Source organism: Brachycentrus maculatus, unplaced genomic scaffold (genome assembly GCF_059751285.1).
Source record: "Brachycentrus maculatus isolate JH-2025_06_01 unplaced genomic scaffold, ASM5975128v1 h1tg000340l, whole genome shotgun sequence".
In the NCBI taxonomy this organism is placed as follows: domain Eukaryota; kingdom Metazoa; phylum Arthropoda; class Insecta; order Trichoptera; family Brachycentridae; genus Brachycentrus; species Brachycentrus maculatus.
The window spans coordinates 912,702-926,094 of NW_028281089.1; the positions used below are offsets into that span (position 1 = coordinate 912,702).

The 13,393-nt window shown below is 28.8% G+C and overlaps 1 protein-coding gene across 1 annotated transcript in view; it reads right to left on the bottom strand.

The window, feature by feature from the left end:
• Positions 1-11,317: 11,317 nt before the first annotated feature.
• Positions 11,318-13,393, bottom strand: part of LOC148303925 (calcitonin receptor-like) — a gene marked incomplete at its 5' end in the record, with an annotated part of 34,208 nt that continues 32,132 nt past the window's right edge. Inside the window, one exon of the mRNA XM_088269184.1 lies at positions 11,318-13,071. Coding sequence (XP_088125310.1) covers positions 13,024-13,071 — 48 coding nt within the window. The remainder of the gene's footprint in view (positions 13,072-13,393) is intronic.

The following is a 13,393-nucleotide window of genomic DNA, read 5'->3' on the forward strand; positions in this document are numbered from 1 at the left end:
CAAAGGATATATGCAGTATCGAGGTAATATATCGTAGTCATACAAGAGAAAGTGACCAAGTGCATTTCTTACAAGAACGTGATCATTGACTATTTGACATCTTACTAGCTTAAAATTGTCCTGAAAAAAAAATACAAAAGGATTTTAAACTTGAAATATATTATAATATTGACTTGTTAAAAATGACTAACTGCATTGATGTTTATTTTCTTGCCAAGCAAAAGTGACTTAAATGGCCCTCCTGAACATTTTACGTTTTGTCAGTTGGTCACTTTCTCCTGTACGACTACGATATATGAAATTTTGTTAAAATTACTTCAAAAGTCTTAAGTAAGACAAGCATTTGAGTCTCAACATAGACGAAAAAGAATATGGATGTCTGGATATTTACAGGGCTTATGACCTATTACAGGCTGGTTTAATTGATCACTTTACCCAAGCGTTACATTCGCTCCTCTACCTATGATAGACAACCACACTTTTCAAATTTTGGTTTCAAAGTCATACAAATATCGCTCACTCCTTTCAACACCATCATATATAAAAAATCGTCAATTTTCAGTTTTGCATGTTTTCGGAATGCCCAGAAAATGTACTATATCCCAGAAAAGTGGCATATTTTAAACTTAATATTTACCCGTTACAGGGCAAAAAGTGTTGTTTTCGCATTTTGAAGAAAAGATATTGTTTAATTATATTTTCAAAAATACTAAATAATTTTCAAATTGAACAAAAACATTCAGGTTTTACCTAAAAAGATATCAGTTTAAGATCAATTTGCAGGGTAAAAAGTTCAATAAGTGGCTTGATATTTATTTTTAATACATTTTATTATCTCATGAAAAATCATTTTTTTTATATTTGAAGATGTTGAAAGGAGTGAGCGATATAATAAATCTCATTTTACATCTTAAACATATTTTTTTCGGCACAGACCCTTGAACCACCTTTTGATTGAAGTCGTAAGCCCTATAAATACCCAGACTTCCATATTCTTCTTGAGATGTCAATCGTTACATTATGCTTTAACTCTCAATATATATTTTTTAATATTGGCGTTTTCTTGAGAAAGATTCCCTTTATCTTCCATCTTGCCTCAGTAAATGGCTCAGGATTCAGGCAGCTAGGTGAAGTAATGAGTCAGCGCTCCAGATAGTAACGCAAACAGAGCACCGGTACATGTGTGTACAAAGAAATAATAAATCTGTGCTGGCTATTGAATAATTCAATGCTAGTTTGGGCCCCGCGAGCCGAGACAATTACCTACTTCTTACTACTCTTCCGATATAAAACGTCCGAAGCTCGTAATACTAAGGAAAAGCTGAAAAAAATACACGTTAGTTCATTTTTGAAGTGCGGATTCTTACATTTTTGACATTCCAACACAGATGAAGGAAAATATGGTAGTCTGGATATTTACAGGGCTTATGACATATCAAAGGCTGGTTTGAGTGATCACTTTATACGCATGTAACGTTCACAATTCTACCCATGATCGACAACCACTTAAATATTTGAAATCCATAATCATGATCATATGAAACATCGTTTCATGTGCGAGTTGTCCGTAACATCTGTGATTGATTTAAATAAGCTTTTAATTTAGCAGAGATCCTTATTTGGAATTCATATATATAAACGGTTCATATGTGAGTTCGAAGCAGTATCTATGGTTAATTTGATTTTTTTATACAAAATCCTTCCAATTAATTGAAAATAAATTTGGTATCTCCTTACTTTATAAAATAGCCAAAGTATTGTAGCTTTCTGAATATGACAGGTCGTAAGCCCTGTAAATAACCAGACTCTCATATTCTTTTATCTATGCTGATCTCACCAAATTGTAATATTTATTTATTAATTTAAATCAAAGCCCTTGGCGGGCTTATTGCCAAGAAGCAATATCTTCTAAACAAGCATAAATAGACAAGCGATACTGGTCAAAGTTTGTTTGTTTTGATGTTTTAAACGTCATCACGCTAATCAGCTCACAAATTTCGTTACGCTTGCTTTTTTCAAGAATATATGAATGAACTAGATACGAGAAAAGGATTGAGACCTTGTGAAGTTAGGTGATTTATGTATAATTTTTTACATCAAACATAAATTTTTTGAGTCTACTAAGTTGTATTTTATTAAAAAACGCACAAAAATTAATACTGTGACAGTTGTTTCGCCTAGTTATGGCATTTTCAAACAATTAATTCGTTTGAAAATAACATAACTAGGCGAAACAATTGTCACCATATTAATTTTTATATGTGTTTTTCAATAAAATACAACTTAGTAGACTCAAAAAATCTATGTTTGATTTTAAAATTTATACATAAATTAAAATGGAGTTCTACAAATTAAACGCCAAATGAATAAATAAAAAAAATTAGGTGATTAAATTTAAGGTAATAATTTAACTTAATTTGAATGCTTTATTGCCCAAAAATCCTATTATTTATTCGGATACGATGAAATTCTTGTTGATTCTGTAATTCTACATTAATTTTAGTTTCCAGAACTTTCAAGTAGGAGAAAACGTTAACTATGTAGGAAGAAGGTTAGTTAAATGGAATTTTGTGATAATTGGTGGATTAAACACTGGATAGCACTAAGAATTATTGGAAAATTTTCATTAAATGAATTTAACAATTAAATTTAAGTAACAATATAATTTTGCTGAGATTTGAAGTGTTGAAAACTATAGACTTGAAAATTTGATATATCATTATCATTCCAATAATAACAATAATTATTCTACTTGTAGATTAGACAGCATTATTTTTGGAGAATGAAGGAAATTGAAATAAATTGGAGAATATTCAAATAAAACTATGAGACCATTACTTAAGGAAAATAGATATAATCATTTAGAAAAAATGAGAGAAGAACTCAACTGGTTACCTATAAAAAAGAGACAAATACATAATATATTGTTCTTTATACATATTTTTTTAACGATAAATTACCCAAATATGTAAAGGATAAATAGTTTTAAAAAATAAATTTCATGAACTAAAAATAAGGATAAAAAAGACTGCCATTTTTGAAAAAAACCGAGTCACAAAATTGATTAATGTATAAAGGTTTGAAAATGTATGAGATGCCTGAATGTACGAAGAATGAAGAGTCTGGAAGAATTAAAAATATTATGTTAATGTATATGTATATGTATATATATATAAATATATATATATATATATATATATATATATATATATATATATATATATATATATATATATATATATATATATATATATATATATATATATATATATATATATATATATATATATATATATATATTTATATATATATATAGATATAAATATATATATATATATATATATATATATATATATATATATATATATATATATATATATATATATATATATATATATATATATATATATATATATATATATATATATATATATATATATATATATATATATATATATATATATATATATATATATATATATATATATATACGATGTAAATTAAGTGTAAATAATAGTTTGTATTAAATGTTATAAAAGCTAACTTAAGAAATAAAAAAATATAAAAAAAAAAAAATTAATATGGAGTAAAAAATTTAGAGTTATTATTTTTTAGATACTAAACATTTCAAGATTCACGTCCGCATCCGTGGTGTAATGGTGAGCGTGTTTAGCTACCGTACTGGAGGTCCCGGGCTCGATTCCCAAGGGGGAGGGGTGAAAATAAACATTAGTGATTTAACACTCCAATATTATATAATATTTAATCATAAAAATAAATAAAGGGTTGTTTAAAATTATTACCTATTCTTACCGCCTTGGAATCAATCTTTAGTTAAACTGGATTCTTCTGGATTTGATATGATTAAATTTATATTAAGAGTCAAAGCATATTAAAGTCAATTATTTTTAATGGAGAGAGAATATTTTATATTTTAAGATTTTTTGAAGATGGCCAACCACTTTATTGGATGAATTTTATTGCTGAATATAATTTTCACGTAAAATTCATGCCTAAAATAATTATCCAAACTTCTTTACTTAAATGGTTGGAAGAAGTGAAGGGATTATATAAGTACATTTAAAGAGGAGTTCAAGGGTTTTAGAGACGTCTTGAAAATGTCAGAGTTATGGAAAGTGGTTAATAAAATTATATTATTGTATCTCATATATTTCTAGACACAATTATTGAGATTTTTTTATTTATTTATTGGCCGGCTTATTTCTAAAAAGCAATATCATCCAATCAACCAAAGACAGATTACTGATATTGGTCAAAACGCTTGATACCATATGTAGCTGTTTGCAATGAAAGGGCAGATAGTACTTAAATATTAAAAAAAAAACATTAATTACAAATTGATGATAATAAGGAGGGCAAAGGAAAAAGGGAGTTTAAGGAAGGTGGTTGAGGAAAAACTAAGGGATGAGGTTTGATGGACAGTTAGGATTCTAATGATAGATGGTAATGTCTCAGATGTTTTTTAAAAGTTATTAGAAAAGGTACAAGAATTGATGATATGTCTATGTTCCCACTGCTGATAAGAAATAAAAATAATAATTAAATAAATAATTAAAAATAAGAAACAGCTCCTACCCACTCTTCAACCTTCAACGTCCCAAGGACCCAACTCTAAAATTAAGAATTAGCTTTACATACAGTGTTTGAAAATGATGCGGAATGCATCAAAACACGTGTCACAGTAGATTTTAAGAAATATTGGTATTTATTTGGCAAACTTTCAATTAAAAATAATATAACTCTTTTGACAAATAACAGCTTAATAACTTTTAAATCTCTAGTACAGAAATAAAATATTTCACAAAACACAGCTTTTCTACTTTTTTAACGAGCAGCAACGCCTTAGCACAAAATCAAATTACGTTTTCTACTTAATATGCGTACACACTTTTCTTACTTGAAAATTTAATCAAATATTTTTTTAAGGTTTTCAAACGATGTATATTAAGGAAATTAACATCTTCAGACCGTCACAGCAAATGGAGGGAAAAAATGTTTCAAATTCTAAAAATACAAAGTTAAGAGGGGAGTCAGCCGTTGAAAAAATGATAGATTTTACTCAGATTAAGTAATTTGGTCAAAGGAATATTAAATATTATTATTATTATGATTAAATATACAATTAAAAGGATGAATGTAGATCTGATTGAAAATATTAGTAAAAAGGGAATATATGGTATAAGTAGATGATTTGGTATGTTTGGGTAGTATGTTTTCTAGGGATGAAAAGATTGTTAAAGATATATGAAGGAGAATTCTGGTAACAGAGTAAATGGTGTACTGAAATCAAATAAAAACCCATTGGTGAAATCTAAATTAGGTACAGTACACAACGGATTCCTAGTTCCAATTCTGAAATTCCTATATATTTTAACCTTACGCACAGCGAACGCTTGCCTCTTAAAAACAAATCTTGTAATATTTTCCCTATTAAAATTCTTTCACAACAAATGAATATTCTCGAAAATTCTTCGCAAACTCGAATTTGTTAACATTTCTTTATTTAGATAAGTTTAATTTTTAAAATATTAAACTTGTATTTATTTACTTAACTTTTTGTACAGAAAAACATATTTTGTACATGTAGATACATTGGCGGGTTTATAACTAACAATCAATATATCTTCCAAATAAAGAAAATCAATATAACTAGTCTAATAGAGACATTTTTTTGTATAGAAAACTTTTAAAAATGTATACTTTGCTTTTATTCACTCACTATTACAGTATGGCATTGTTGAATGAAGGAAACATACAGTAAAGCTTCAAACCCTATTAAAATAATACAGAGAACAATCACTAAAGTCTTTTAAAACAAAGTAAACCAACATTTATTTTTATTTTTTACATTCTAAGTCCCTAATCTAGAAAAAACATTGTCAATAAAACAGAAATTCTTTAACTATTAAAGGGTGATAAATATTTGAATTTAAAGAAAAGCAAATTTTTGACATCCCAAAACGAATTTACAAAAGCAAAATGCAATACCAAAATTTTTGAACAGTAATTCAAATATTTCAATAACCTTTCAAGAGATGTAAAAAAATGTTTAAATTCTAAAAATAAATTTAATTTCCTTTACACGTGTTATTCGATAAATAAAATAAAATAATAAATAAAAAAACACACAAACTAAATATTACATTTTTAAAAATATAATTCATAAGTATAAACAATAAACATTGAGTGTAAGTCCCTCTCCAAGCACAAGAGCTTATTCTCTTTAATGAAGAGAAGCAGAGTAACTAGTATTAAGACATGTTAAAAGTAGAAATGTCCAAGTAATCAATTAAATGAGTTATGCTTAATATATATATATATATATATATATATATATATATATATATATATATATATATATATATATATATATATATATATATATATATATATATATATATATATATATATATATATATATATATATATATATATATATATATATATATATATATATATATATATATATATATATATATATATATATATATATATATATATATATATATATATATATATATATATATATATATATAATAATAAAATTGACGGTCATGTTTCCATGATTTCTATCAGGAACAGTACCCTATGCACCATTGGGAGCAAATAAGGGTTGACATGAGAAAATAAATACCTCTTTTGTGTTTGTTTTTAATATCCTTCAATTTGATAGGTTAAAATAAAACTTAATATCCAACAATTTGAAAGGTCAAAATAAAACTTAATAAACATTCAAATAACTTTATTTAAAGGTTCATCTTACAAACATCCAATCGAACAGTTTCCACATAATATAGTGATTTATATACAATGGTTAAATTTTTTATTAATAAATATTTATTTAGATTAATTTTTCATATTGATAACTCTTACTGGAATTTCATTTTTTAAAATAATATAAACCCGAAACAATACTTGGTCCTACACCAAAGCAAATTCGTTAAACCAACAGAAAAAAGAATACATTTAAAGTTTTAAAACATTCATATATATGTAAATATACTTAGTTTAATAATTCATTTTATATAATTATATTCGTATATACATGTGTAACACAATAATTAGCATATTATATTACTGTGTTTATCCAAATAATCAAATATCCCACATTGAATCAATTTAATATATTTAAATTTGTAGTTATTTCTTAATATTGTATAGAAAAAGTATTATTTATTTTACATAAAGCTGCTGTTCAAAGCTCGTGGTGCAAAGGGCATTATTGCAGAGTTGTCTTGATTTTAAAAGTATAGTTGCGGTAGACAGTCTTACGCTTTTAACGTTTAAAAAAACAGAAGTGTAAATAAATTCAAATGTATTTTACTAGTTTCATTTTATTTTTATAAAAAAATCAATCTGTTTTTTCTTTAAATATAATACTGAAATTAAAAATACAATAAAATATTTGATATATGAAAAAAAAACGTAGTAAAATGCTGCAAATTGTTAGATACGTGAAATTCCATGTTTCCGTCTAAAAACAGCACGTATTCCCATTGAATCCATAATTTTGATTACTTTATTCTAGCATACATTGGAAATCTTTACGATTTTATGCTAGTGACAGCTAAAGGTTCAGATAAAATAGAAAATTTATCGTCATTTTATCGATCATTTGCAATCTCGATCAAAGGTTTCCAGGAAATACGTAAAATCAGGTTTATGACGTATTTTAAGGAAGTAAGGAAATTGTGAATTGTGATTTGCTGTCCTAACAAAAGTAATAAAACTTGTTTCAAAGGTTTTATATATATATATATATATATATATATATATATATATATATATATATATATATATATATATATATATATATATATATATATATATATATATATATATATATATATATATATATATATATATATATATATATATATATATATATATATATATATATATATATATACAATATTATCTTATCAACCTGATATCTTGTAATTATTGACGTGGTATATCAAGCCGGATATTGTGTTTAAAAATAACTATTAAGGTTTAAATCATTTCAGTGAAAAATATTTGTAAAAGCTCATGGATGAAAGCTTTTAGGAGAATTAGAAGTTGTGTCTTTAAATTCAGAAGTTTTATCAAGAAAAGTGTTATTTCTTCCGTACAAGTTATAAAAATATTATATAATTTATATATTATGACTAATAAACAGTATTATCCATACAAGTACATTGGATTTTTTACAATGAACATCAGTATTTAAATTAAGTCACGATATAACGAAACGTTGTGTAAAAAAGCTATTAATAAATAGGTAATGGATGTATGAAATGATATGATGTCAATGGGCCTCCATGATTGAATAAATCTTGACAGATAAGAAACCCCAAAAATATAAGTTATCAAAAAGTATTTTTAAATATATCTTCGCTACGAAAATCCTTTGAAAGAAGAGCTGGGATCAGTGTGAATAGTGTATTGAAATAGTTGAATAGTTGAAGAATGCGCGTAAAACGATGTATGATAGATGTTCGAATGGTGACATAATGAGAGATTGCAAGGCTGAGTTACGCATTTTATCGATAAAATTAAGAATGGTGTGTTGGATGGATGTGTGGAACAAATGAGCGAGGAAATAACTGTAAATCAAATTTATTAGGTGAATGCAGTAGGAAACAGGAGCAGGAGTAAACCTAGGAAAACTTGGCATGATCAAATACTTGAAAGAGGTCAGGTCAAAAGTCGGAATAATCGGCAGGTACGTATGAGGAGATGCGTGAACGTGGAAGAGGCGAAGAATGTAAAGGATTGTCGCGAAAATCGTAATTATATAAGTATGTAAATATATATATATATATTTGTTACCATACAATAATTATGAGTTATGTATTATTTGACATTTTGTATAAAACATTTCTAAACATCGATCCATTTACATAAACTTATTTTAATAGTTTAAATGAATTTAATTTACCTACATATTATACATATATAACGTAGGTACATTATATTTTTTTACAATTTTATTTATCACTTTTTTTAAAGAAATGTACTGACGGAAACAATTTTACATCGTAAATAACAATATCTCTTCATAAACCATGTGTTAAAAAAAACTTGGACACAAATTTATATTAATTTTTACTTTTGTTTTCGAAATACAAAGTGCAAGATATAAATAATAAAAAATATGTTTTATAAGACTCAAAAAACTGGTGGTGCTCTGAAAAACACAGAAACGACATTTTAAGATTATTAAGTTGTTCTCAAAACGGACATAACGTCGCCATCTTGTTTTTTCTCTGTCGCACTTTGTTTTATCAGCGGAACACTTTTTTATAAAAAAATAAAGAAATACATTTCGTTGCATATACAGTAAACCCTCCTATAGCGGTGAGAACGGTACCGCATGATCCGGGGAACGTTATAGGGGAACGTTAATGTTTCAAATTGTATTTTTACATTTTAAACAACGGTAATAACGGTACCGGTAACCGGGTGAGGAGTCGTAATAATCGTCGGGTATATATGAGCAGATGCAAGCATGTAGAAGAGGCGAAGAATGTTTGCAAAGACAGAGTGGTGTGGCGTTCGATTCTTTCTGCTACCCCTACGGGGAAGCGGCGTGATGGTTAGTTAGTTAGTTAAACAACGGTAATGACTGAAAAGAGTTATCATTACATTAAAATATATCTAAAAACATTTACCCCATAAAACGCTCCCTCCCATAACGCAGTACCTTTATCACCGCTATAGGGGGGCTTGCCGTATTTGAATTCAAATTTCAATATCTTATGAAACATCTATTACGACAATCACTTAATGTAGTTTTAAATCTAAATAATTTTTTTAATATTTGATTTGAAATAATTATATGTACACATATTTAAAAACAGTATTGCCAAATTTTTCAATAGACGATTTTTAGTAACAATGTTTTCGAAAACTTGTTTTTTTTTCGAAATAAAAGACAGCTCGAGTGTGATCCCTTAAATCAGCCACTAAAAAGTCTCGCATATCAGAAATATTTACATATTAACAATTTAAAAGTCCCTATCAGGATATCAATATAACACTATACCAATGATGGGTTGAATACAGTATTTAGGTAATTTTTTTAGCGAATTTAAAATATGTTTAAAATAGCCTTTTATTTTAGTATGCCAAATGTGCTTAACACTGCAATAAGTATGAATCAATTAATCTTAAAAATGTCTTACTTTTAGATATCTTAACATAGATGAAGAATATGGAAGTCTGGGCATTTACGGGGCTTACGACCGTCATAGGCTAGTTTAAGTGGTCACTTTACACACGTACAACATTCAACAATTCTACCAATGATTGTCAACTTCACTACTTAAATTCTTGAAAATTTTATATATATTGATCAAACTCATGTACATGTAATGTCGTTGAACAAACATGTGCAAAGTGATCACTTGAACCTGCCTATGACGGCTGTAAGCCCCGTAAATACCCAGACTTCCATATTCCTCTTCATCTATGTTGAGATGTCAAAAAACAATGTAATTAAAAAAATCCAGATTTGTGAACGAGTATTTGGACACACTCAAAATGTTATAAATTTAAAATGTCTTAAAATCGTCTCTTAAAAAAATTGTTTATTAAAATCCTTAATATTACGATTGATTCAAACGCGTTATATTTTAACATGTTAAAATCTTAAAATTTAAAACTGTTAAAAGATATACTTATTTTAAAGTTTTTTCACTTGGTTTTTGTTAAAACTTTGAAAAACCCATGTAGGTTTTTTAGTCCTTCAATTTAAAATCAACTGTAAATGTCACTTTCACTTGACGTTGGTTTATTTATTGAAATTTCACACTTAGAACCTTAAAAAATTGTTTTAGATAAATGCAGACGTCATCAATTCATTTGTCACTTTGTGGTAGCATCTGTACATTTTTAAATTAAAATTTTACTTGATAAATACCACTTTTTCTTAAGATGTATTATAACACGTGTTTCGGTGCATTCTGCATCATTTCATACACAGTACAACTGTAAACGATGTTTAAAAAGGATGCGGAATACATCAAAACACGTGTCACAAAAGATTTTAAGAAACAGTAGTATTTACAAGGGAAATTAAATTTAAAAATGAAAACGTTTTTTCAATCATTGTTCGTAAAATTAATGAAGACATTTGATTTTGCGTAGGATGACGGGAAAGTAATATACGCTTATTTTGATATAAAAATCCTTTCATTTTGATGATAAATCTGGTAAAAACAAAACAACAAAAAACTTGACGAAATTCCGTTTTAAAATTAATAAATAAGTTTTTTACTGAAAAAAAAAACGGCAGTGAAAAGAAGGAACAGAATAAAAATGCTAAGAGAAAGCATTTGTCTAAAAGCATGGTATCCACCATGACCAAGGTTTATTGCATGTGTTGTTGCTGTGTTTAATAGATGGCGCTACCATTGCGGACCAAAAACCGTTAATTTTTTTTTCGCTTGTGCGCGTATTCGAATACAACGTGTGCGTATTCAAAATTTCAAAGCAATCGGACATTAACTTAAGGGGATCAAATATTTTGAATAAAAAAGTTTTTTCAACATTTTAAATGATATTTTTGTATTTTTTCTTCATTATACATGGATTCATCCCGGGGATGTAGCGTGACTGTGGATGGCATCTCAATAGAACAAAAGGTGGAAAAGTTCAAATATCGGGGTGTGGACCTGTGTGGTCAAACAGATCTGCGATGAAGTGAAGTAATGGGGCAAGTTAACAAGGCTGCAGTCATCTCAGGATACCTGAAAATTTATGTATGGAATAACCCTGACATGAAGATTGACAGCGAAATTAAAATTTATAAAACTTGAATGCGACCCATCATGATATATATGAGATCGGAAGCAGAGCGGACGCGCGAAAAACGCGCTAAGATTGTCAGAAATGAAGACTTTTAGGAGCATATCTGGCAAGAGTCTACGAGATAGAATAAGGTACACCAGGATAAGAGAAATATGTGAGATCCAAGACGTCATTAGGTGGAGAAGACAACGAAGGAGACAATGGTATGCGCATGTGAGGAGAATGGAACCATCCAGACTCCCCCACATCTCACTGCACGGCCAATCTTAAGGTACACGACTCCCGGGCAGAACACTAAAGAGATGGATTGACAGCTGGGAATCAACATCACAGGAAGCTAATACCTTTTAAAAACAGGCTACAAGGCCTAAATCAAGCAGGAGAAGAAGAGGATACATGGATTCACAGACAGAGTATTGTGGGGTTTTATACAAGATAATAGATGCCCCCTGCAGGAATGCGGTGTGATGGTTATTTGTTAGTATAGTAAGTTCATGAAATGTGGTGCTGGAGGAGAATGCTGCGCATTCCTTGGACTGCAAGACGCACAAACGTCTCCATTCTCCGCGAACTGTCAGTGACAGAAAGACTCTCCACGACTTGCAGGAAAAGGATTCTGTCCTACTTTGGGCATATCACCAGAAAGAACGAGAAGAGTCTTGAAAAACTGGTAGTAACAGGTACAGTTGAAGGCAAGCGGGCAAGAGGACGGTCTCCAACAAGATGGACAGACCAAATAAAGGAATTAACCGAATCCTCGCTAAACGCTGCCATCAAGTTGGCCCAGGACCGGGAAGAATGGAGAGGACTTGTGCACCAAGTGCATGACATTCCAGAAGACCACGACGCTCAGCATTGAGCAAGAAGATGAAGAAGAAGAAGAAGAAGAAGTAAGTTCATATAGGTTTTATATTTTTACTTGTAAAAAAAAAAAATTACCAGAGTTATCAAAAAAACACATTTGGATAAGAAGCACTTTTTAACGATTATTTTTTAACCGACACTTTTTCATACGATCCACTAAAGGTCTCATCTCAGATCGAAGTAAGAGGACATCTTCTAGCAAATGTTCGTCTCTGCGTCCGTCTTGAAGGTGACGATCTGGACCCGGTGCTCTCCCAGGGTCTCGGGCTCCGCCAGCTAGAGGAGTTCGTCCCTCAGGTCGCCCCCGTTGGAGGCGCGGCAGGCGGCGCCCCTGGCCTGGAGTCAGACCTTCTCCTCCCCGCCCAGCGCGTGGGGGGTGGACCGCACGAACTAAAAAAAAGCAACCCATAATATGAAAATAAAAACGGTCACTTTGATCAGGTTAAAATTTTTAACTGTATATTGGTCGACCTTTATTTTGTATAGTAAAACAACATGGCTTTTCCACTTTAATTTTATTTATTAAACAGTTTTTATGGATGTTTCCAATTCTACGACTTTGTAATTGGTACCAATTTTAAATAACGGGCTGCTTTGGTAAAAGTATAAAATTTAAAATATTTTATTTACCTTAAGAACACGAGTGTGTATCTGTATAAAATAAAAATCAGTAAAACAAATTTATATGTAGTTACATATTGCTAGTTTAAAT